Here is a 26,225-nt window from a genome sequence, read left to right on the forward strand (position 1 = left end):
GAGCAAGTGGCAAGATTACTGAGGAGATGTGTATATTCAAGGGAGAAATTACAGTAATGGACCAAGGCATCTAAACCAAGTAAGAAGGAATGAGAACTTGAAAAAGAGGTGCTTTAAGGCATTGTTCAAATGGGACTGAACAACAGTTGTGAAAGTAAATTAATTGAAAGATAGGAGATTCTTTGACTCCCAGGTAAATAAAACCCTAAATAACTCTCCCCTGCAATTCTCCAAAGGTGCTGGACAGCTTGACCTAAGCCACCTACATACAGCTGGAGCATCATGAAGTTTTCTCAAAAGGATCACTGTAGATTTCCTTTACCCAGTCAGCATATGATTTTATTTACTTACAATTCTCAGAAATACATCCATCGAGAAAAGCAGGGTCCATCAGTACGACAACCATATTCCGTTTCAGTTTAAGGAATTCTAAAATGTTTTAATGCACCAAACAGAAAGCAAATCATGATGCAAACCAAAAAGCCTATTAGAGTCCCATCCTTAAGTGCTGTTTTGTCTCTCTGCTTATTATTCTCTCAACAGCAATAAAATAGAAATCATATTACCAAATTCAAATGCTAATATATTTCCAGGCTAATCTGAGCAGGAAACAAATAGAATCCTGTAATGCCATCTCAAATACTCTTTAGAAAACTGTTAGAAGGGCAAAAAGTCCATAAAGCAAGGCACAAGGGTAGGCAATGAGAAGCTGCTGTCCTTCCATGTCCAAGGCTGAAATGAAGATTTTAGAGGCTGAGAGACTACACCAGCCAATGACGACCAGTGCCAACACAGTTCCAAAGGTGTCCCTACAGCAAAAACAAAAGAGATGGTTATCTTATACCAAGAGGGAAAAAAAAGTTTACTGAATCACAGCTGCTTCTGAAATATCCTTGGTACAATATTTATGACTATGTTCTCTATTTGTAAAATGAGTGTGAGGAACCATAGGAACTCAAAGGCCTCGGCTAGTTAGAAAATGTTTGAGTCAAATTCACCATCAGAAGCTGTACATTTTCCAGTCAGTTAAAATTCAGATTAATACCAACGGAAGAACTGACACAAAGCAAAGCCTGACACAGTTCAGGAAGGGGACAGATGGGACAGGAAGGCACAGATGTGTGCGGCCTCCCTCCTTTTGGTAGGTGTGGATTTTTATGATATTGAAATGGATGTGTGCAGATTGCTATCTTCAAAAAGGAACTGTGGAGATTTATTTCTAACTGGGTTTATTTCTAAGAGGGTTTATTTCTAATTGGGCTTGCAGCGTGACAAAGGACTATGTCATAATTTGTTCTCCCCACCCCAAATAGTAGTGATATGCCTATGCCCTGGGAAAGTACCTGACAGAAGCATATCTACTGAATCCTTATTAACATTGCTGAATTGCAAATACTAACTGCCAGGAAGTAAAAAAGAAAAAAAATATTTTTAATGATTTTTTTCATTATAGTTGGTTTACAGTGTTCTGTCCATTTCTACTGCGCAGCAAAGTGACCCAGTCTCACACACACACACACACACACACACACACACACACACATACATATACACATTCTTTTCTCACATTATCCTCCATCATGTTCCATCCTAAGTGACTAGATATAGTTCCCTGTGCTATACAGCAGGATCTCATTATTTATCCGTTTGAAATGCAATAGTTTGCATCTATTAACCCAAGATTCCCAGTCCATCCCACTCCCTCCCCCTTGGCCACCACAAGTCTGAGCCCAAGTCCTTGAGTTTCTTTTCTGTGGAAAGGTTCATTTGTGCCATATGTTATTTGCAGCAAATAACTGAGCATATACGGTATAAAGTTCTCTGGTGTTAACATCCTCATCAGGGTTCCTGAGAATTCTGCACAACAAGGAGCCCAGCTGAGAAAGAACAGTTGCTTCCCTCCTAGAAGGCAGAGTGGCCGTGAGCTGAAGCAATTTGTCAATGTTCACCAGGCACTTACTCTTCCAAATTCAAACAAGTGAATTTTCTGCAGTTGGCATATTACTCATGACAATAGTTCACATTGGAGAATGTGACAGCCTACAGAGGGCCAGTTTTAAAGGTAACTTGGTTTAATTTATTTTTTAAATCATCGAAATAGGAACAGCACCTGAGCCAAAACTGACCTACTTTCCTGAATCTGTATGTAGCTTTTAATAGCCAGTTTCCCCAATCCCACAACTAAAATGTTTCCGAAAGAGGTTAACAGTTGCACTGGTGTGGCAAGCTTTAGCGATGATGGTGCCTGTGGGGTCAATTAGCTCACACAGACACTTACTGCAGTGAAAAGAAGATGGCACAGCTGGACAGGATGACCATGGGGAGCAGGCAGTAACCCAGGACACTTGCCACGCAGCCATAGGACACCCCTGAAGAGCTCATCAAGTTTAGTAAGCCATGAATCCCTAGACAGCCAATGGCACTCATGCCATACACGTAACAAAACTGGACTTTTCCTGCCTGAAAAATGGGAAGAAAACAGTCTGAATGTCCAGAAGCATCAAGAATAAATCAATGTGCCAACAAAGCAGAGAATATTTAAGAATCACTCAGCTTAATGTTGTTCATTCTCTGTAGTATAAGCATCAAGAGACTGGGAGTTCTGGGAAAAACGAAAAACAAAAAACCTGGCCGTAATATGGATTCAGGTCACAAAAACAAACACCCCCAATATATTTGGGATGGCAAAAGCATGCTTACATTTTTGGGTTTACATTTTTTATCATAGATTTCCCATTAGGGGTATTAGACATAAGTAAGGATATATTTTCTCTCCATATTCATTGAATAATTGAATAAATAAATTTATGAAAAAGATCAATATAATTTTGGAGATTTATGAGATATATTAGTAACATTAGCAAGCATCTATAGGATTTACTACATTAGGTCTTATTCTAAGCATTTCATCTAGATTAATTTATTTAATCCACACAACAATATAAAGAATAGGTCGCATTGTTGTAACCATTATTCACATGAGGAAAATGAGGTCCAGAGAGATTAAGGTACTTGCCCAAGGTAAAATAATGGCAAGTGGTGGAGTTCAGCTTTAAACCCAGGCAGTCTGGCTCCAAAATTTAGAGCCTTAACATCTGCAGGGGTTCTAACAAGCCCTAAAACAAGGGGACTTATTTAACCTTATCTATCCTAAACTCACCTGACCACAGAATCCTTTGCTTTCCTAATACCCATCACCAGTTTAACTGAATAGATCTTATGAAAAGCTGATTTACATAAACCAATTGATAACGAATCATAAAAGAGGTATTGTTAAAGGAAGTCAATAATGTTCAGGATATACCATTGATCATCTGAGGATTCATAAAAATAGTCATCACTTACGGAGCACTAAAGATTTGTTGCTGAAGTGGCTGCATTAAACTCATCCAGGGAAAGTCACGTACTACTATTGATTCAACAGGGAATATTTTAATCTTTGCTACTTGAGGATACCACAGCTCCAGCAAAGAATGCATGTCATTTTCATATATACATTAAGCTGGTTAGAAGTAGGTAAATGTTGGGGGGGGGGCTGACTGATTTTCATGGAAATTATACAAAAACAAGGAAGATCTGGTAAACGGGTTCAGAGAGAATTTTAGCTGTCATTTTTTCTTCTCTGTAACTGTTATCCATGAAGTCCTTATGTCTTACAGAATAAAGAGGTACTTATTTTGCAATTAATTAATGGAGAATGTTATGACCATTTTAATAGGCAGAACTGTCCAGTTATTTTTGAATTTGTCTTCCTCTGCAGCTGGGGAAGTTGATCACTACTAAACCCTTTCACAAAATGTCCCTGGGCTATGCTGCAAAATTCTCTGCTGCATTAGCCATAATAAGTCCTTCTGGCTATTTTGTGAAATAATGCTAATAATACTAATGGTTATGTTAAAAGAAACAAATTGGTTATGTACTACTCTATCGGGTGAGTTTGCTCTACTTGGAAAACAGTGACAATTTCAAATCACTTTCATATATTAGAGAAACATTCTACTTAATATTTAAATTGGATGGGATAATTCTGAGGTAGGAATGGCTGTAACTAACTTACCTACACCCAAAGGACTCGTAACCATGACCCTAAACTGTTTTGTGAATGAGGTAAATAGAAGGTGGATAAAACTAATTAGGTAGTAAAATTGTCCCTTTCCATATCAGTTACGACTTTCTCTCTTTATCTCTTTTTGTTGTTGGTTTATCCAATTTAAGGAGCAATTCCACTTGGCGGGGGCCAGTCCCGTATTTTAATGTGTCTCAAATTCTAACAAGGAGGTGTAATTGAAATGAAAAATAAATGTTCACTTTCTTTTTAACTTGAAAATTTTTCAGATCATCCCTATACCACCCTCATTACCACATCTTTATTTGAAATACTTTTTATTCTTCTGATTATGCTTTGATACTAGCTGTGCATGTTCCTTTTCCAGATCACACTCTTAGCTCTTCTGGAAAAATTAAACAGAGCCATAGCTTTTTTTTTTTTTTTTTGGTCTTTTTGCCTTTTCTTGAGCCACTCCCGCTCAATGTAATTATTGACCACATTCCAATGCATATGGAGGTTCCCAGGCTAGGGGTCTAATCAGAGCTGAAAACACTGGCCTACGCCACAGCCACAGCAACTCAGGATCCCAGCCACGTCTGCAACCTACACCACAGCTCACGGCAACACCAGATCCTTAACCCACTGAGCAAGGCCAGGGATGAAACCCGCAACCTCATGGTTCCTAGTCGGATTCATTAACCGCTGCACCACAGCGGGAACTCCAAAGCCATAGCTTTAAAACACTTGTGTTCATAGCTTTGGGTGTAAAAATAATTTTCAGAGGAAATAACATTAAGTCTGTGTTCAGTGTTTGAAGCCATTCTTTTTCGTTTGCTTCCTTCAACATGAAGAAAGTCCATTCAAAGGCATTATGCCTTATATCAGCATAAATCTTAAAAATGATGAGGCGGTGACGTTGAACCTTACACTTCCAGAGATGAACAGATTTGAATGTTGTTTCTGCATTTAGTTTTGCTTTCTCTAGTAGAATGCATATGCCAGCCAGTAAAATCATCCTTTACATTTTAATTTCAGATATCCAGGGCGGGGTTAATTTACCTTCAAATGGACTCCAAGTTAAATCTGGCTTTACTAATATCAAGTTGAGGTTTTTGGTCCTTATTGTTCTATCTGTATTAGAATCAGTTCTGAAGTAACCAGATCTAATGGTGAAACTGAAGTGAAAAGGTTTGCCTAAAAATTTTGAGAAAATATGCATTTTCACATATTTCCCCAAATCTCAGAACTGAAAGGAAACCTTAAAAAAAAAAAATGAAGGTCTAGAAATAGTAAACAAAAGGTTAGGGATCACCCCTAGAGGCAAAATTCGAGGCAGATCCAGTTTTTTCCACTTTCCTATGCCAGGATTGCTTTGTATTTAAAACAAAAAGAGGATATTTAAATAATTCCAACTAATTTAAAACAAGGTCTTAATGGGATTCATGCTTTCCTTTAAGAGATGAAATAGTAATATTTTCTACAGAAAAACAAACAGCTGTTATATTACAAATTACTTGAAAAAGAAAGATGAGTTAATATATTAAATTGATTGTTTCTATTTGATTAATTGACACGGTCTTACTTAGCAGCTTAATCTAAGATTATCAAATTACTATGACAAAGACAGAAGGGACATTAGAGACTAAATTAAAACTCTGGTTGATGTAGCATTAGATTTGTAGGGTATTTGCATTTGCTGTGGTTCAAAGGAAGAAATAAGATGCTATAACCAAGTACTACCATATTGGATAAACATGATGTAATTATTGACCACATTCCAATGCAGAAACTAGATTTCTATCAGAATTTTGATTAGTGTTATGTAATTAATAAAGAGAAGTGAGAATTCATTTAGTTGCAAATACATTTCACAGCTACTTTTGAGAAGTATAGCTACATTAGAGAAAAAGCAATTATTTTATTGTAAGAAGAGGAAATGACCTGAATAGTTACTTTAAAGGCTTTTCCTAGAATCTTTTTTTTTTTTTTTTTCCGCTTTTTAGGGCCAGACCTGCAGCATATGGAAGTTCCCAGGCTAGAGGTCAAATTGGAGCCTCAGCTGCAGGTCTACACCACAGCTCGCAGTTACACCACATCCTTAACCTACTTGATCGAGGCCAGGGATCAAACCCGCATCTTCATGGATACTAGTTGGGTTTATAACCCACTGAGCCACAATGGGAACTCCCCTGGAATCTTTCATTTCCTATATTACTTCTCTTGCCAAGTTTATCTTTTAGTGCCTTAATGAAACTGTACTTTCCAGACTAGCTTGCCCATCTTTTTCATCCTGTTTTTAATGTATTATCATTACCTCCTTCATATACAATCACAGGCCTTTCTCATTTTTTTCTTTTTCTTCCTTTTTTTGGAGGGGGGTGGAGAAAACATTTTTCTAAACTATGAATTAGAATGGTTAACTCAGGTGGAAATGTATTTTTCTTTTTTAGTGATTTCTAATATTTTTACTCCCAGATTTAAAGAATGAAAAAGGCTATACACAAGACAAATGGTGAAGTCAGAGGGGGAAAAAAAATGCCTTCATTAAACAAAGGGAAACTAAAATGATAGGGGAAATATATGGGCTGAATAAACGAATCACGGGTTATTGTTGCAAGTCAGTTTCTTCAGAGTAGCCTAACCAGAAACAAGGAGACTCATTTCATACCCCACAGAATATTTGAAAGAGGTTAAAGATACACAGCAGCAAAGAAAGGAGAGGGAATTTATCCAATATCATAACAGAAAAAAGGAAATAAAATTTGGGCCCTATATTTCCCAAATCCAAGTATGAAAATCAAGTACATAATTTCCTCATTTGTAGAAAATCTGACTTGGTGATTTGGATTTTTGAAATTCTATTTAAATTTAGGGTTTTTTTTACTTGTTGTAATACCCGATGGTAGTTTCTCTTTGTCATTATGGTTCCATTAAACATGTCTTTTTCAGAGTTCCTGTTGTGGCTCAGAGAGTTAAAAACCTGACAGAGTGTCTGTAAGGATGCGGATTTGATCCCTGGCCTCGTTCAGTGGATTAAGGATCTGTCATAGCTGCAAACTGTGTCACAGGTCGCAGATGTGGCTTGGATTTGGTGTTACCTGCCATGGCTGTGGCGTAGGCCAGCAGCTGCAGCTCCAATTTGACCCTGGTCTAGGAACTTCCATGTGCTGTAGGTGCAGCCATAAAAAGAAAAGGAAAAAAAAATGTATATGTATGTCTCTCTCACCAAAAGAATAGTAGTTAGGAATTAAATGATTTTCACATCATAAAGGGACATACTTCTGTATCTACAAAGACCTCTTCAAAAATGACATTTGAAAGGACATGCATTAAAATCTAGTGCTTTGCTGTATACAGAGGTATAAATACAATGCTGTATACATGAAACTTAGATAATATTATAAGCCACAGTTACTTCAATTAAAAAAAAAAAAAATCTAGCGTCATTACCAGAAGTAAGGTAGTTCCTAGGGCCACGAAGAACAGGATAGGCCCAGTGAGGTCTGTTTCATTCATAATGCTGCCATCTGCTGGTTTCAGTGGGTTTAACACTGTCAAGGTTTTTTGCCATATGTGGTCAAAATTAATTCCAAGTTCTGCAAAAACAATAAAGAGAGAGAGAGATAATATAAATATAGAAGAATAAACATGAGTAATATTTTTTACTTAAAGTTAACATATATGATTGATTTTTTAGCACTTTAATCTGATTGTTATACCTTCATAGTCTAAATTCTACATAATACATAGCAAAGAGTTTGTTAGCAATGCACTAAAAGATATATTTTAGAGAAAAAACTCCATCAAGGAAAGATTTTCCTGCCTGATGCTGCAAATATAAGCTTAAAATTTAGCCCAAAAGAGGAACATTCTACAATAACAATAATAAAATGGTAGCTAACAAACCAGAAGTCCCATTTCAATGCCCATTTAGCTATTTCCTTTTTCTGCATTTTCTATTGCTAACACTTTTGAAATTTGTCTACTCAAACATGCATAAATTTCAATTAGCCGTGTTAGCTAAAGATATTTAGCCTGGGTCAGGTGTTTTACTTTCCACCTGCCTGATGGGAAGAGCAATCCTAGGATAACTACCTGAAACCCCACAGAGGAGAAAAGGCAATGGCTCTTTCACAAGTAAAAGTAACCATGGCATGCACACGTATTTTAATAAAGCCAATGCTCTGTGTTGTTGAGTCTGTGTTTTCAGAGATGAAAATCTTGAGACAAGTTAAACTTTGTCTTTTAGGAGTGGTGATGGTAGAACGAAATATCCAATATCATTGGGGCTCAGTGTCCGTGAACCCAAACTCATTTAGATATTTCTTTTTTTTTTTCTTTTTAGGGCCACCCCTGAAGCATATGGAAGTTCTCAGGGTAGGGGTTGAATCAGAGCTGTATCTGGGGCCTACACCACAGCTTGCAGCAATGCTGGATCCTTAACTCACTGAGCAAGGCCAGGGATCAAACCTGCATCCTCACAGAGATAACCTCAGATCCTTAATCCAACGAGCCACAATGGACATTCTTAGAAATTTCTAATTTTTTCCCCAATGCCTTGTATTTCAAAGAATTCTGACTGCCACCTTGTAGACCCTCTGCTAGATTCTGCTCCTCTTGTATCTCTTTTATTAAAAAGAAAACCAGCCAGCCATTTGACATCCACTGAATATAAAAATAAATACTAACACCACATCAGTTACTTTTCTCACCACTCCAATAAAGATAAAATTTAAGACGGACTTTGAGTAGAAAAAAAAGGACATTCACAAGGGAAAAGAATATACCTTTACTTAGGAATTAATAAACAGGCTGGTTACCCTCCTTCTATCATTTCAAATTTAAATAAGAGTAAGCTGGGGGTTAGGACAAACTGAAGCTAAACTTCTGTAAAGTACATATGCTTGAACTAAAAAGAGTAGAATTGGTTTTTGCTGAATGTTTTCACTGAATTTTGCTGTGAGCCCTACAAGATTTACGTACATTGGTCTTACTGACATGCAGTGGGGCTCATTTTATTTCATTCCTATTTTGTGCATGAGATGTCTGAGGTTTTGAGAGATTTAGCAACTTGCTCAAAGTCACAGAGCTAGTCATAGAAAATCTAGGTTTCAGCACTGGAGAATCTGAACCGAGAACCCATGCTTTTCAAAAATAAATAAATTAAACAGTCCAATTAAAAAAAATGGACCGAGAAACTGCATAGACATTTTTCCAAAGAAGACATCTGAACAGCCAATAGTTACATGTAAAGGAGCTTAACACCACTAATCATCAGGGAAATGCAATCAAAACTACAATATTACCTCAAATCTGTTAGAATGACTAACATCAAAAAGACAAGAAATAAGTGTTGATGAGAATCTGGAGAAAAGAGGCCCTCCCACTGTTGGTGGGAATGTTGATTGGTGTAGCCACTATAGAAAATATTTTGGAGTTTCCTCAAAAATTAACAAAAAAAATAGAATATGATCCATATGATCCAGACATGCCACTTTTGGAAATAATATGAAGGAAAGAAACACAGGATATCAAAGAGATGTCTGCACCCCCATGTTGACAGCAGCATTACATAAAATAGCCAAGACATGGAAACCACCTAAGTGTCCATTGATGGATGAATAGATTAAAAGGTTGTGGAGTTTATATACAATGGAATATTGTTAATTCATGAAAAATGAGGAAATTTTTCCATTGGTGACAACATGAATGGATCTTGAAGGCATTATTCTAAGTGAAATAGGCCAGACAGAAAAAAACCAAATACTATGTGGTATCACTTGTATGTGGAATCTTAAAAAAAAAGTTAAAGTCATAGAGTCAGGAGTCAGAGCAGAAAAATGGTTGCCATGGCCTAGGGGTAGGGAAAATAGGGAGACGTTGGTAAAAGGGTACAGAAGGAAAAAAAAGAACCCATGGTTTTTGTTTTGTTTTTTGCTTCTTAGGGCCGCAACTGCAGCATAGGAGCATAAGGAGGTTCCCAAGCTAGGGGTCGAGTCAGAGCTACAGCCTCTGGCTTACACCACAGCCACAGCAATGCGGGATCCAAATCGTGTCTGTGACCTACACCACAGCTCACAGCAGTGCCGGATCTTTAACCCACTGAGCAATGCCAGGGATTGAGCATGCATCCTCAAGGATCCTAGTTGGGTTCATTAACCGCTGAGCCATGAAGGGAACCCCAAGAACCCATGCTTTTAATCATTTGCTGTGGTAGTGTCAGTGTGCATCTAATCTCATAATATTTGTATTTTTTTTTTTTTTTGACGTGAGGCCAATTCTCCAATGTGAAGGATTGTCTCCCTAAACCATTTTTTTATGTGGCATTCAACTTCCCTTTCTAGGATTTAATGACCAGACAGGGTAGAATTCAGCTAAACAACCTGCAAAGCTTCATTCTACACACGGAGTACCAAGTGACTTTCAGTGATCACTGTGATATAGAGGGGCCTTGGTCTAGCAGGGACCTAGTCATTTTCAGAAGGTCAGCCAGACATGGTCTGACCTCGGATAGAAAGGGTATCTTTCACTCTTTCCACATTCGGGTTGACAACTGCTGCCCAACCCAAGGCTGAAAAGAAAGAATTTAACTGGTTAAATTAATAATGAGCGAATCATTTGATTTCAACTTCCGTTTTTATTTTCGTGGTATATTTATAAATTTCTTAAGGAACATACACTTTGGAGAATGTAGGCAGTTTGCAGGCTTAAAATAGGTTTGAATATTTATTAATGTGATTTCTAATTATTGTTTCCATTTTTTAAAGTTTTTTTGAAATATAGTTGATTTACAATATTGTAATTTCTGCTGTTCAAAAAAGTGATTCAGTTATACATATATACACACTGATTCTTTTTCATATTCTTTTCCCTTATAGATCATCACAGAATATTGGGTGATAATATTCCCTGTGCTATACAGCAAGTTCCCATTAACCTATATAGAAGAAGATTTTTAAAATTGAGAAATATTATTTATTAAAATATTTCTCCTGAGCCTGGTATTGTTTGCAAACTTTATTTAGACATTTATGTTTAAATTATCAGCATGTTTTAAGTATTTACCACAATGAAGTGGTCTTTAGTTCAAAATACCTTTTTCCTCAAAAATCATAATAATTATCCCTGACAAAGTCCAGATGAAAATGCCTTTTTGATTTCAACCATTTATTTGGTGACATAATTAACTTTTGCATGTTTCAACATTGTCATGCATCAGTGAATAAATACAAGACCTACTCAATAATTTCATATGAAAAGAGATTTTGTATGTTTTTTTTACCAGAATACATCTTCATAATATTTTGTTTTCATATTTATTACAAGGTATGCAAATGAGACTATACATATGTATTTATTAATTTTAGATACCCTAATATAACACTTTATTTTACAAGATAAAAGATGAAACTGTTGTGAAACTTGAATGCAAAATTTATTGTTTTGCTGTCATCTAGTGGTAGTAAAGTGTACAATATATATGCTATAAAAATGAAGTAATATCTTTGTTTTCTATGCAAATTGTGGCATTGGCCTTTCAAATATAAACATCAGGCTATGCTGCAATATAAATACCAAATATAACACTAATTTTTCTAGTCTTACAGACTTGAATTGACTAATATTTTTCAACATGTATTTGTTAAAGTATTGATTGTACATTATCAAATAGCAAGTGTTATTATCCCTACATAAAGCCAAACAGGTCTTTTAGACAATGAAGTATTTTAAGACATAAACCAGCACATTTTCAAATAGCATGCTTCTTGTGCAAGGGATGTTAATTATTATAGCTTCATAGTTTTATAGGTGGTGCTGGTGTATGCTCAATAAAAACTAGCAAATGTCATTTATCACCTTATCCTAGGAATCCTCCCTATAGTCTTTTTTTTTATACCTTTTAGACAGATAAGGCTTGAGGCTTTCACAAAGTCACTCAGCCTGAGGAACAGTCTTGGATCAGAGTCTAGGAATTTCATAGACTCGAAAAGCAAAATTATATTAGGTATTCTCTCTTTTAACATACTATTCATTTGGTGGGGATAATGATAAAGAAAAAAGAATCTAGGAAATTCTCTGAACTGTACAAATTAGGAGGAGAAATCTAGTATATTACCCATTTGAAGTTTAAGGAGTCATTAGGAGAGGACTATTAGAATTTAGAATGTCAGAATGGAGGCATGTCAGACAAATAGAAAAGATGTTACAATTTTTCTGTAGAAAAAATTGTTTAATTATTAAAGAAAAAATAAAGTTAAAGGGAATATACTAACCTAGACAATTTTCAATGAATCAAAAATTTAAGTGCAAAACAAAAAGACATTCTAAAAATTTAAGAATCTACAGGAGGATACAGCAGTATCTAGAACTGGAGAAATATGTTGTAAACAAAAAAGCAATTGGAAATAAAATTTACCAAAAAAGTACTGTGGAGTTGAAAACATAAATATTATACTGCTTATGTGCCTCAAATAAATTAGATGGCAAACAGAATCTAGGAGAAAAAAGTTTAAAATACATATTCCAGACAGTAATTTATATCTTTACCATATTTCATCTATCTATCTATCTATCTATCTATCTATCTATCTATCTATATATATATATATATGACATATCATATGTATGACAGAGAAAAACCTAAAATTCCAATAGGAAATCTGACAAAGATCTTGAAAAACAGGAAGGAGTAAAAATAGTCAATAAACATATGGAAAAAAAATGTTTAACTTGTCCTTCAACCAAGAAAAAAAGTATTAGTTTTTGCCTTCTTGCCTATTAAATTAACAAAGATATGAGTTCCCACTGCAGCAAGTAGATTAAGATCCCTACTGCAGTTCAGGTCCCTGCAGAGGTATGAGTTCAATCCCTGGCCTTAAGCAGTGGGTTAAGGCTCTGACATTGCTATAGCTATGGTGTAGGTTACAGTTGTAGCTTAGATTCAATCCAAGGCCCAGAAACTTCCACACGCCACAGGTATGGCCATTAAAAAAAATTAACAAAAATATTTCATATTCTATTGTGGAGGTGTACTGGATCATCATTTTTCTCAATGAATTTGACAGTGTAAATACCTTTTGACAATGTATTCTCAATGTTATAGATCGATCCTAAGGACAGATTCTTTAATAACAGGTTAAATTTGTTTACTATGATATTCACCAAAGCATTATTTATTATAACCCTTAAGGTGTGTTTAAATTAGGGTACATTATATAATAAAATATTATGAAGCCATTATATATCATGTTTTCAAATATTTAATTATGTTAAAGAATGCATGTGTAGGAGTTCCCATTGTACCTCAGTGGAAATAAACCCGACTAATATCCATGAGGACACGAGTTCAATCCATGGCCCTGCTCAGTGGGTTAAGGATACAGCGTTGCAGTGAGCTGTGGTGTGGTTATAGACACAGCTTGGATCCCTCATTGCTGCGGCCATGGCGTAGGCTGGTAACTACAGCTCCAATTCGAGCCCTAGCCTGGGAACTTCCATATGCCACTAGTGCAGCCCTAAAAAGCAAAAAAAAAATAAAAAAATAAAAAATAAAAATAAAATAAAAAAAGAAAGAAAAGAAAAGAAAAAAAGAAAGAACACATGTGGTGTAGAAGTGCTTATGATATAAAGCAACTTTAAAAAATACAAAACTTTATGTCCAGAGTATGATCCACCTTTTCATTTGTAAGTATTTATAAATACCTATATATTCAAAGAAATATAGTATTTCATTTTAAGTCTGTGTCTGTGTGTGTATATATGTATATTCATAGAAAAAGAGAATAAAGGCTAGAAGAAATTACACAAATCATTAATGGTGGTCATGTCTCAGAGACAAATTTAAGGTGATTTTTTTTGTTTTTATTCATATGTTCTACATTTTCCAAATGTCTGTATTGAATATAGATTACTTTTATAATTAGTTGATTTTTTTAAGTAGAAATGTCAGCAGAGTCAAGGAAAATGCTTACTGAGAATAGCTTATAACTCTCAGGTGGTTGTTATTAGATGCAGAGGCAAATTAGAATAAATTGGTTAATCATAATCCAAAAACTTAGCTGGCTTTTAAAGAGCCAACACATCTATTTTATAAATCTCTGCTTTTCTGAATGGTTTAAATCCTGTTTTTAATTTTGAAGGCAAAGCAATAAGAATGTTTTAATATCAGGTGAGTGGTTGTTCATAAGAAACAGTGATCTTTTGATGTAAAACATTGAGAATTTTAACCTATTGCTTTCATTGCACTACACATGAAAGAGTTAAAACAGCCTGTGACTATGTCTCCTTGGCTCTCAAATTTAAATCTTGATTTTTAGTTTTCTGGCATTATGTTGACAGTCCTTAAGAGCAAAAGGAGGAGTTCCCATCGTCGCTCAGTGGTTAACGAATCCGACTAGGAACCATGAGGTTGTGGGTTCAATCCCTGGGCTTGCTCAGTGGGTTAAGGATCCGGCATTGCCATGAGCTGTGGTGTAGGTTGCAGTCGCCGCTTGGATCCCGTGTTGCTGTGTCTCTGGCGCAGGCCGGCGGCTACAGCTCTGATTAGACCCCTAGCCTGGGAACCTCCAGATATGCCAAGGGAACGGCCCTAGAAATGGCAAAAAGACAAAAAAAAAAAAAAAGCAAAAGGAGCAGATGTAAATGGTCTGGATTTAATTTTTAAAAAATCAGTAGATGGAAGCTCCTTGAAATCTTCGAAGGAATTCTTCAACTGTGAGGGTCCCTGGGTTTTCTTGCCACCAGCAGTGCCATTTACTAGAACGACGTTCCTCTCCGCTTGTCATGTCTAGCTGGGGTGTGTAGTGGGGTTTCACATGAGCCAGGAAGGAAGGAATAAACTGTCTTGTCTCCAAGACAATAACACAAAAATATTGAGAAACTATCCCCTTTCCTCCAAGGCAAACTTAGCAGAAAACAGTAAAATATGCTGTTAAGAAGTAGCTTCATTCACTGGAGTGGGAAGCATGAGTATGTTGATATAATCACTCTGCCAAGAGATGTCTTCACTATTGTCTAAGGATCAGGGAGTCCACTTTTAAGAAACCTCAAAGAAACATTTAAACACTGCAAGACTAGCACTGCTATAACACATACCCACTTCCAATTTTCCCTGCACAAGCATGAGACAAACGCCCAATGGTTTAAGTGTGTTGGTTTGGCAGATTCTTGTTTATATGTGGAACAATCACATAAAACCTCAGCACATGGCGTGCTGAGAGCACACATTAAGGGCTGATGATCACGATTATTCTTTAAGTTGTACACACATTAATAGCACATCCTTAACTTATCTTCTAGTAAAGGAGGCTCTTCATCAAAACTGTCAATGTAAGAAGACTGAGAATAATAATCTGGGTTGGATGCTGGCTGCAAAAATTGTCCCGAGTAACCTGACGGTATGAACATCTCCGATGGGATGAAGGCAGATGGAGGTTGCTCACTGGCTTGTTGCCTAGAAAAAAGGAAAATACTGATATGTATACATCTAAGGAAGGCCTAGCAGAACAAATCAAGGAAAGAAACTACAATTTTCCTTTTATGATTTCTCCTAGGTTTTTTGTTTTTGTCTTTTTAGGGACGCTCCGACTGCATATGGAAGTTCCCAGGCTAAGGGCTGAATCAGAGCTATAGCTGCCAGCCTACGTCACAGCCACAGCAGAGCAGGATGAGCACCATATTCAACCTACATCACAGGTCACGGCAACAGTGGATCCTTAACCCACTGAGCGAGGCCAGGGATTGAACCGGAATCCTCATGGATACTGGTTGGATTCCTTACTGCTGAGACACAATGGAAACTCCATGTCCTAGTTTTTAATGAGTATTTACCCACGAAAGAATTACCTTGCTTAAAGTTTAACTTTAGTCAAAACAAAAACAAAAAACAAAAAAACAAAAACAAAAAAAGGACTGAGTTGTGAGAAAACTCCAGAAGGATGATCCAAACTAACATTTATTGATCCATGCTGACTAACATTATATACAATGTGCTGGACAGTTTCTTTCACATTTTCTCACGTAAGAAAACTCTGCAAGGTAAAAACTGTACTTTTACTCTCATCCTACAGAAAAAGAAATACAGGTTCATGGAGACTGAATGCCTGGCCCAGTATCACATAGTATTGGACTGTATTGGACTGTATTGGACTGGGAACTAAAGCTGCCTGTCTGAGCAGTGTCCTGCTCCCTACACAATGTTGCTTTTTCATGCATTTTCAGGGGCGACCACCAAACAGGACATTCCCTACAAACCTGTAGAAGCAGCAAATAAAAAAAAAATCGCAATGTTAATAGTATAGTCAATTCTTAGGAAAAAAATAAATATACTAACTGACTGTCGTCCATCCAGTAGCACACTTTCATGCTCTGGCCATTCCCAGACAGTTATTGGAGACCAAATGATCTCTGAGTACCGGAGTAAAAATACTCCATAGCTTCTTTCCCTGTCCCACTTTTGAAATGTGCAATTTCGTTTTGTTAAAACATGATGTTTCCATACTTCCTTGCTTTTATTTGTTTTTAATTTCACCACTTGTGTGAGAGAGTTGGAAAACAAAAATCTTAGTAACTAACTTATTGCTAGAGTTAGAGAAAGGAAAGAAGAAAAAAGGGCTGGTCTGTGAGGTTATTTGGTCATTTGAAATTGCTTTTACCCCAAAGAAAGGAAACAAGAAGATTTGTGCTTAAACTTCTTTCATCAAAGTCCCTTAAGCTAAGCTGAAACTGCAATCCAGGATTCTGAACTTTGTAGCTCCCTGTGATCTCTTTGTGTTAAAATATTTACAAAATGGTTTCTTATACTTTCCTTCCCACGTGAAACTTAATATGAAGTCTAAGAATCACACACTCAACCTCCCTTCTATGAGTAAGTCTGACAGAGAAAATAACCCCTTCTGGAAAATAAAGTTACAGAGATAGAAAGAGATACATACACTTAACCATTCTGTAACTCAGTTGTAAGCTCATTAAGGGCAGGGACCTTCCTGAATCCTTCACAGCACATGCAATTATAGTTATTGCTCATTCAGCCTTTCGGCCTGTTCCTAATTTTCTTTTTTCCCTCAGCGAAGGAGGTCTACTATCAGAAATATTGGGAGAAATGTATTATAAATAAGAATCTGAATGACCTGCTGCTTGATAAATAGTCCCTGTTTTTTTAGCCACACTCACGGCATGTGGAAGTTCCCAGGCCAGGGATCAAACCTGCACCACAACTGCAACCCCAGCCACCACAGTGACAATGCCAGGTGCCTAACCTGCTATGCCACAAGGGAATTTCAAACATCTGTATTTTTTAATGCAAGCATTTCTAGAAGAATAAAAGGAGCAACTGGAAACAACTCAATGGACCAGAATCTAAATAAGACTCTTCCACTGAGATACTATCCTGGCCTCAATATAACCCACAATTACTCCCAGCAAAGCAATCTCTGTGAGTAAGGAAATGTAGCTGGTCACTGTGTTGTTGACACAACCCCTCTCCCACAAAGAGAAAAACACATTTTTGCAGAAAAAAAAAAAAAAGGAATTTGTCCATATATGGGTTAATTCATGCCCTTTTCCCTTTCCTCCATCCTTCTCCGCTCCTTCATCCAGCAAAACTTCATCAGGAGCTTGGCCTCTGCTGTCCTTGTTATGTTGCAGGCATAATATTAAAGTTCTCTCACTATATATTTAAGAAAGTCAAATTTCAAAATCCGTCCTACATAGAACATCTCAAAATCCCTTACCCAAAATTGTTATCCCGTAAAAATTACCATAGTCACCTATCACTATCTAAACTAAAATCCTCTCTTTTTATCTCATAACTTTGATTTGCACATGTTGCCTATAACATTTAACACTACATCAAAATGAACAAAATTTAGGCAATATCAAAATAATCACATTATTAGTTCATAGCCCCACTCAGCAAACTGTAAATTGTAACATTGTACCCTTATTCCTGTGTTTTAGGTCTTTTTTTGAAAATTGCTATGAACCGTAATTGTAACCATACCTCTTAAACTACATTTAGTCACACATATCCTAGGCTTACTCTTTTTTTAACTAGAGAGTACCAACTCTGAGTGACTATTCCAGTGAAGTTCTCATAATTTTAGTGACATCTTTCAAGCCTACAGTATCCTTTCATGAAAATAATTCAGGAGTGAGACTGGGCACTTTACTATTCCTTTGTTAAGCCTGTACCCTTGAGTTATTAATCTTTTGAACTATTGAAGGCCACTGCATGAGTCAGATTAGTATACCCAATACTTAAGATGGTAATTTGTATCCTATCTGTACCCCACACAGCAATGGAAGTTTTGCAGTGTATACCAACAAAATAGTCCTCTTCTCTTTGATTACAGGGCATCTTAATTAGCTCTTTGAGAAGGTAAATACTGAATTTTGATGATTTCTAACTCAGCACATTATTCCAAGTTTCAACTGAATTAGACCAAAATAAACTTTAGATTCTGGCTGGTAGGATTAGCTTTGTTAGCCGGCATCTCCTCTTCCTGTAAAAATCATTGCAAACAACTGTGAGGTGATTGCAAACGGCTCCTTTAGAACAGCTGGACACATTGTTGGTCCCGTTTCCCCTTTTTTGTTTTCTGACTCTGTGTGTTACAATTCTACCTGTGTGACAGTTCAATGGGAAAGCTGCATCCTGAGCCAAGGAGAGTGGTTAGCAAACAGGATCTCTGGAGTCAGATCATTTGAACCCTCTGTTGGGTTCAAATCCCAGTTTTATAATCTTAGGCAAATCACTTCACATTCAGTGCCTCGGTTTCCTCATCTGTAAAATGAGGACAATTAATAGAACTCATAAGGTTGCTATGAATTAAATTAGCTGGAATAAATACAGCCATTCAAATTAGTGTCGGACACACAAAAACTGATCAAGAAGCATTAGCTAAGGATATGAATGCTCTTTTCTTCGTGGGGCTTACACTGAAGCATCCTAGGCACCTTCCACACACCTGGAACAGCATCTTCTGTATTTTTAAATAGTTGTCTCCCAAGTTATCAATTCCTCAGAGAAAACAACAGTAATAGGAGACCAGGAGTCTGTATCCCTTCTGTGCTGATCATCTTCAGCTTTTCCCCAGTTGAGTTTCCCTAGAACACCCAGAATGACTTCAATAACATCCCACCCACCCTGAGTTTTCCTACCAGGATACTCTCCATTGTACGCATGCCAGACTTTCTGTCTCTGAGCCAAGAAGCATGGGCCATATACCTGGTGGCCTTCTGAATGCTTACCAGTTCTTCAATATTCTCCTTTTCACTCCCTAAACTTAGGGTTATACTGTTCCAACTAGCCTACAGAGGCTTGTTTTTACTTAGATGATATTGTGTTAGGATACATCATGGCCTCCAGCTGGGGAAAATTTTTTACCTGTTTCTGAGGCAATAGGAGTTAACATTCACCTTTCAGTGCAAATATAAAATATCCCTCTCATGAAGACTCAGGTATAATTTCTGTGGTTGCAGAACTGTATTTGTTGCATCAGTTTTCTGTGTCCCATCACAGTCACCAGCTACATATTTTATTACTCTAGGTTTGGACTTCCATCATGATGGTCAGTTGATGATGCTTTACTCTGTCAGTCTGACCCGGGAAATAGGGTGCTGAGCTGACTACCTGTGTCATATGGAGAGCTGGGGTCTAAAATAGGTGGTAAGAAACACCCTCAGATAAGTACAATTCATTGTAAATCTGTCTTTGCATTTGGGCTAATATTCAAGTATATGTGTATTTCACACAGTCAGGTTGACACCCTTCCAGGAACCTGAGACTATGAAGGCTTTCAGAATTTGTATCACCATGATCTGAAACATCATAAGACAACAAAAACAGGCTGTTGGTTAGCAAAAAATGTAGTCTGGACTCCCAGAAACATTTTACCTATGAAAGTCTCCAGTTGAGCCAATAAACCACATTTTAAGTATGCTTGGTAAGAATACTCTCTACAGGATCAGTGTGATGGCAGTGTGTTTAGGAAAAGGTGGCCAGCGGAGTTGGCTTATGTAACATTCCCAGATCCTGGCTGAGCAGGAGCAGAGTAACTATGTAGCCTTGACAGTGCCATTAACTATCTTTAAAACACTAGAGGAAGATCAGGTCTAGGGATTCAGAAAAGTTATGATTCAGCATTGATCTGTTAAAGTCTTACTGAAACGTGCAAAGGAAATTTTCCTGTTGATGTCACCTTTCTGCAAAAATAGCTGTTTCTTTACTCTAAATCATTGGAATAGATTTCCCATTTCAAAAACTGGGAAAATGTAGTGGGAAAACATAGCTTAGATAATTGGCTTCAGGCATTGGAAACAACATCTATCTGAATGACTGGATGATTGTTTGTTTTTTTGATGAGAAAATTCTTTGCTCACTCTAAAATAAGAAAACTTGTTTTTAAATGTAAATATGTCATTGTCCTAGTAAGTATGCTCAACTGGCTTTCAGATCACTTTGCCATTCATTGAGCAGAACATTTTTTCTTTTTTTCTTTTTCATTTTAGGGCTGCACCAGGGGCAATGGAGGGTCCCAGGTTAGGGGGTGAAATCCAAACTGGAGCTGCTGGCATACAGCACAGTCTTAGCAATGCCAGATCGAACCGGATCTGTGACCTACACTGCAGCTCGTGGCAATGCCGAATCCCTAACCCACTGATCTGGGCTAGGGATCAAACCCATATCCTCATGGATACTAGTTGGGTTCTTAACCCACTGAGCACAATGGGAACTCCTAGAACAGATTTTTTTTTTTTTTTGTCTTTTTGCCATTTCTTGGGCTGTTCCCACGGCATATGGAGGTTCCCAGGCTAGGGGTCTAATCGGAGCTGTAGCTGCCAGCCTACACCAGAGCCACAGCAACGCAGGATCCGAGCCACGTCTGTGACCTACACCACAGCTCACGGCAATGCCGGATCGTTAACCCGCTGAGCAAGGGCAAGGATCAAACCCGCAACCTCATGGTTCCTAGTCAGATTTGTTAACCACTGTGCCACGAGGGGAACTCCTTTTTTTTTTTTTTTTTTTTTAAAGCAAACTCTTATATGGGGGAGATGGGGGGAAGGGAAGTGGGTCAGGGGACAGGGAGATAGAGAAAAAAAGACTAATTGACTATAACTATCTACTGGATTCCTATGTCTTTTGCCAAAATGATCAGCATCTTATTCCGATTTGGAGTGTATTTTAATTCACTGTATGAATAGAAGATCAAATCTCTGGAGTTATTTTGATGAACACTAGTAAATCACTGGCCTGACTCCATGTTTTATGTACCTCATAAAACTGCCACAGCTAATATGCCCTTTTCTAATTCCTGAGACTTGCAGTGTGGGTTGAAATTTAAATGTTATCACATCCAAATCAGGACTTGGATTTAAATGCTAAACATCTGAAGGAGGCTAGGCCATCAACCTGACACAATAAAATCATATCTTCTTCTCACTTGGTTATATTAGTTTCCCCATTCCTGTCATCTCAATGTCTAGGCAAAGTGGAGAAAGAAAATTGGGTGGAGTGGGGTGGGGGAGAAGGCTATGGCATAAGTCCCTGCTTAAGGAGGAAGCTTTTTGTCTCTCTTTTCTTGGGCTTTTTAGTTTAGTTTTGTCTAAAAACGTAGGTTGCTGATGCCACCCAGATGTTTATTCCATCTGGAGAAGGGATGGGAGAAAAGAAACAGAAGGCAACTGGATCCTTTCAATAAAAGGGGAGAACAGAGCTGAAAAAACCCTATTAGATGGCTCTCATGTGGATTATATATTTTGAGTTACTGTTCTGTAGTACCTTCATGTTCAAACTACTCCCAGTGCCACCATGTACTTTTCTGTTTCCTCTTGACCTTCTCAATTGTAAATCATAACTGAAATAAAATCAAGTTCTATTTCTGTTGTTGGATTCTGCAATGATCCTTTCCCCCATTTTTCATATATTTAAACGCATTTAATTTGCCTAGTGATAATATTTAGATGGATACATTGTTTTTCTTTTTAAGAAATGCTTATGGCAATCTGACTAATGCTAAACAGTACAGACTAGGGGCCTGAATGAGATAAAATTCCAGATATTTAGCTTTGCAAGTTTTAAAAACACAATCCACCTTACCTTAGAGCAGTGGTTCAGCAGGAGAAGCTGGAACACAGCTTGTGAAAACAACACCTATCTGCCTGGGTCTGTAGGAATCATCAGCCAGTGAAAACAATGTCCAAATTGTCCTGGGCATAGTTGGAACAGAAAAGTCCCCACTGCCTGATGTACTTATTCTGTCTTTTCCTCCTTCTTCTGAAGCTTTCAAAGCATTTATCTAACTTTGAAAAATAAACTTCAAGGATTAATAAATTTGAAATATTTGTTATGTGGTTATTTGCCCTAAACTTGTTGGAAAGGTACAAAAACTACACCTCCCAGTTTGCCTAAGACTATCCAGTTTATTCTTACTGTACTAACATTGCAATTAATATTACACATTTTACTCAAAAATTTTACAATAAATTATATGTCCACCCTAGTCATGTGTGTAATTGAACAATCTTGGGCTAATATCATAACCCCATGTGTTACTAGCTATGGCACCTTGAACAATTCCCTGAATTTCTTGGGGCCCCTGCTTTTTCATGTCTAAAATGGGGATACACACACACACACACACACAGATACATACATACATGCATAGGGCTATTTGGGGATCTAATGAGTTAATTTATATAAATCTCAGAACAGTATCTAATACATCATAAAAGGTCAATAAATGTTAGTTATTATGAAAGTTGAAAGGTCTGACTCTTCTCACAGTTCACTTATTTATTTGTTTTTATCTTTTTGTCTTTTCTGGGGCCTCACCCGCAGCATATGGAAGTTCCCGGGCTCTGGGTCAAATCAGAGCTATAGCCTCTGGCCTACACCAGAGCCACAGCAACACAACACCAGATCCGAGCTGCATCTGCAGCCTACACCACAGCTCACAGCAACGCCAGATACTTAACCCACTGAGCAAGGCCAGGGATTGAACCTGCAACCTCATGGTTCCTAGTCAGATTCGTTAACCGCTGAGCCACTCCTGGAACTCCACTGTTCACTAATTTAGACCCACAAAAGAATATCCAAAGAAACAGCTGTATAACCAAATACAATGTTTAATTGACTTGACAACAAAGTATCCATTGCTTCTCTAAGCTGTATTTATATGAAAAAAATAACATTTATATAATGGTTTTACTTAAAACACACTTTCCTACACATTATAGCAATTGATCTTCAGACAATTCTCATGAAGTAGATACTATCAGTGTCCTTATTTCTGTTTAAAAATCTCAGGGAAGTTGTTTTTCCCAGTGTCACATAAAACAAATGCTAGAGTCAGAACTTGAACCAAATTCTTCTAACTATCCTAGTAAAAGTAAAATACTAAATTCCTAATCATTTTTTAAATTTATTTTCAACTCAAATTGAACTCTCAACTCAAATAACCAACCTATTCTGAATTTTGTTTATCTCTATTCCATTTAGGAGTTGTTAACAATGTCTTATAATCTCATACTTAATTGCCTCTCTCTCCAATGTAAATTTTTAAATTTTGTGAGAGAAAAGATTATGGATTTCTTTTTTACCTTCGAGTTTATAGGGCCTTTCTTATTTTCTGACACACAAGCAGTTGCTCAATAAATAGTTATTAAATTGAATAAAATCTGTTTCGTGAGCAGTGTTCTGGAAAATATCAAGTAAAAGGAAAATGTTTTCTGTTTGTCCAGGGCCTGCATTGTTAAGTGATATTTTGAAAAGAGAAGACAAGTTATTCACCTATAAGTGGGCCTGAGGAGATCAAGGGCATTAATGGAGAACTGAATTTATTTCTCTGCCCTTTCCTGACATTTCTCCTTGGGCACTTTACTAAGATATGATGTGGAGAGGTCTTGCTTCGCCCAGGGAAACCTCCGTCTCCGAAACACCCCATCAAAATATTGTGACTTCTTAAAATGAGAACGTACTTTCTCAAGATCCAGTACTTACTTTCTAGATTCGTAAAGATTTCCATAGGCATGAGGCTCATTACCACTCTGCTCCTGATTTTCAATGGTATAATTAGATTGGTAAAAGTCAGAGTCAAATTGTCCCAAGTTTGACATCCTGAAAATAAAAGTGAAAAACTGAGACATTTACGAGTCAATAAAATCTCTCTTGAGATATTTATAAGGATTAATAGATGATGTGAATATGGCTGGATACCAATTAAAGAACACGGTATTCTTTGAAGAGGGGAGGGTGTGGAAATGTATGCTAGAAAGTCATTTATAGAACCTATATCTTTTTTTTTGGGGGGGGGTACATATTTGAAATTTGTGTCTATTTGCCACAACACATTAGTATATTCAAACTTGAAAGTGGCCACTCCAGTGTCTCTAGAGATCATGATATTTACCCCATTTAAGAAAATTGAAGTTCCCTTTGGCAAAGCTGAAGCATTTAACTTCAGGAGAATACAAAACAAAAACATATGGCATATGATTTTGAATAGAATTGACAGTTGAGGGTCAGTTGCCCAGAATCTATATCTTCAATAAACTTTTCTGGAGTTTTCACTCATTAGGACTGACTGTGACTTTGATCAAATCGACTTTAATTGATCTGAACAGTATATTCTTCACCTAATGCCTTTTTCTCAGCAGTTTAGGAGAAAAAGTATAAAAGCTGGTATATATCTAGAAGGTTTTCTGAAACAATGTTAGTTCCTCACTTTAAATACAAATATATACATGTATGTATGTAAGTGTAGTGTGCACACACACACAAACACACACATACACGCATGCACGCGTGCGCGCGCACACACACGCATGCACACATGCATACTCTTATTGCAAAGCCAGAAAGCAAACGTCTGATAATAATACTTGAGTTTGATTTTTCCTACAGCTTTAAAGTATGCTAGCAGCCCCTCTCTTCCCCAAACAAAGGAAAAAACCTAAGAACTAATCTCCTAGTTTTATTTTCCTAATTCCTAAAATAAAATGGTTTGGACTATTTTCCTTTTTCCTTGCCCTTCCTGCAGCACCTGGGCTTCTGAGTCAAAGAAGAAAGGACAGTTCTGCTATAGGAACAGTCTGCCTTTCCATGCACTCTCTACAGAGTTTCTGCTCACTTCTGGGAATGAAGAGGAATGTATGATCTTGATTTAGACCTAGCAGCTAGAATACAAGGGGGAAGAAGACTTGAGAGAAGGAAAAGGTGAGGGAAGTAATAGCAAGATGAGAAATGGTGGCTTTTTGGATGAAAATTGGAGAATGGATTAAAGAATCTTTTCAGTTAGACAGATAGGGTTTTCAACTCAACATCTTAATCTTCATTTTCCTTTGAAAAACTTTCAATTTCAAAGGGTGAATTTAAAAATCACTAGGAGTAAACCATATAATTATAGTAATCTATGTAATACTACTTATAATAAATTTCAAATAAAATTGCATAAGCAGCCTTGGCTCTGAGGGCCTCATTAATCAGGAATATTCAAGGAAAACGTGTCAAATATATCAATTTTTTCAGCTCAGTAAAAATACAGAAAGCTTTTCTAAAATAATATGCAGATTCATGTATCTGATATAGTAAATCAAGATTTTTCATTAGTAATGTGTATACAAGTAGTTACGAATTATGTAAACTAAAATCAGGACTAGGTGAGTATTAAGTCTTTTAACAGATTTAAAGAATTTAAAATTTTATAGCATAACTTTCTCAGTCCATGAAAATATGTCATTTTAAAGCATAGGTAGTAATTTTACTGGAGAATATGCTATGTTTTCAGAACATGCAAAGCTTTATGTAATATGACTACTAGAGTCCTTAAATAATGCATCTTCATATTTTGTTTCAATGCCAAATTCTTTAGAAGGATCAGACACATACCTTTATATTATTTTAGGTTGAAAGATCCTCCAACAAATGTAGCTTTACTTGAGGTATTTTCAACAAATCAGCTCATGAAAAGATGACCTGCTGGCTATATATAAGTTTCTAAATTTATACTCTGACACTCTGAACAGATGCTACAGCCAAAAAAAAAAAAAAAAAAAAAAAAGCCTGGCAAAGGCCAAATACAAATACAGTATCTTCTAACACTTGTTAAACTGTAACAACACAGTAAATGATGTAGAGACTAACAAATTTAAAATTTAAAATTTGAGTCAAACAATG

At 36.8% G+C, this 26,225-nt stretch overlaps 1 protein-coding gene across 1 annotated transcript; it reads right to left on the minus strand.

Moving 5' to 3' along the window:
* Positions 1 to 317: 317 nt before the first annotated feature.
* Positions 318 to 26,024, minus strand: YIPF7 (Yip1 domain family member 7). Its single transcript, XM_047799422.1, has 6 exons — positions 25,938 to 26,024; positions 24,051 to 24,167; positions 15,340 to 15,500; positions 7,499 to 7,644; positions 2,279 to 2,460; positions 318 to 809 (listed from the first exon to the last, which is right to left on the minus strand). The coding sequence occupies exons 2-6, from the start codon at positions 24,164 to 24,166 to the stop codon at positions 647 to 649; spliced, it is 768 nt and encodes a 255-aa protein (XP_047655378.1). The 5' UTR covers position 24,167; positions 25,938 to 26,024; the 3' UTR covers positions 318 to 646.
* Between the last annotated feature and the right edge of the window lie 201 nt (positions 26,025 to 26,225).

Source organism: Phacochoerus africanus, chromosome 10, assembly GCF_016906955.1.
Source record: "Phacochoerus africanus isolate WHEZ1 chromosome 10, ROS_Pafr_v1, whole genome shotgun sequence".
Lineage (NCBI taxonomy): Eukaryota > Metazoa > Chordata > Mammalia > Artiodactyla > Suidae > Phacochoerus > Phacochoerus africanus.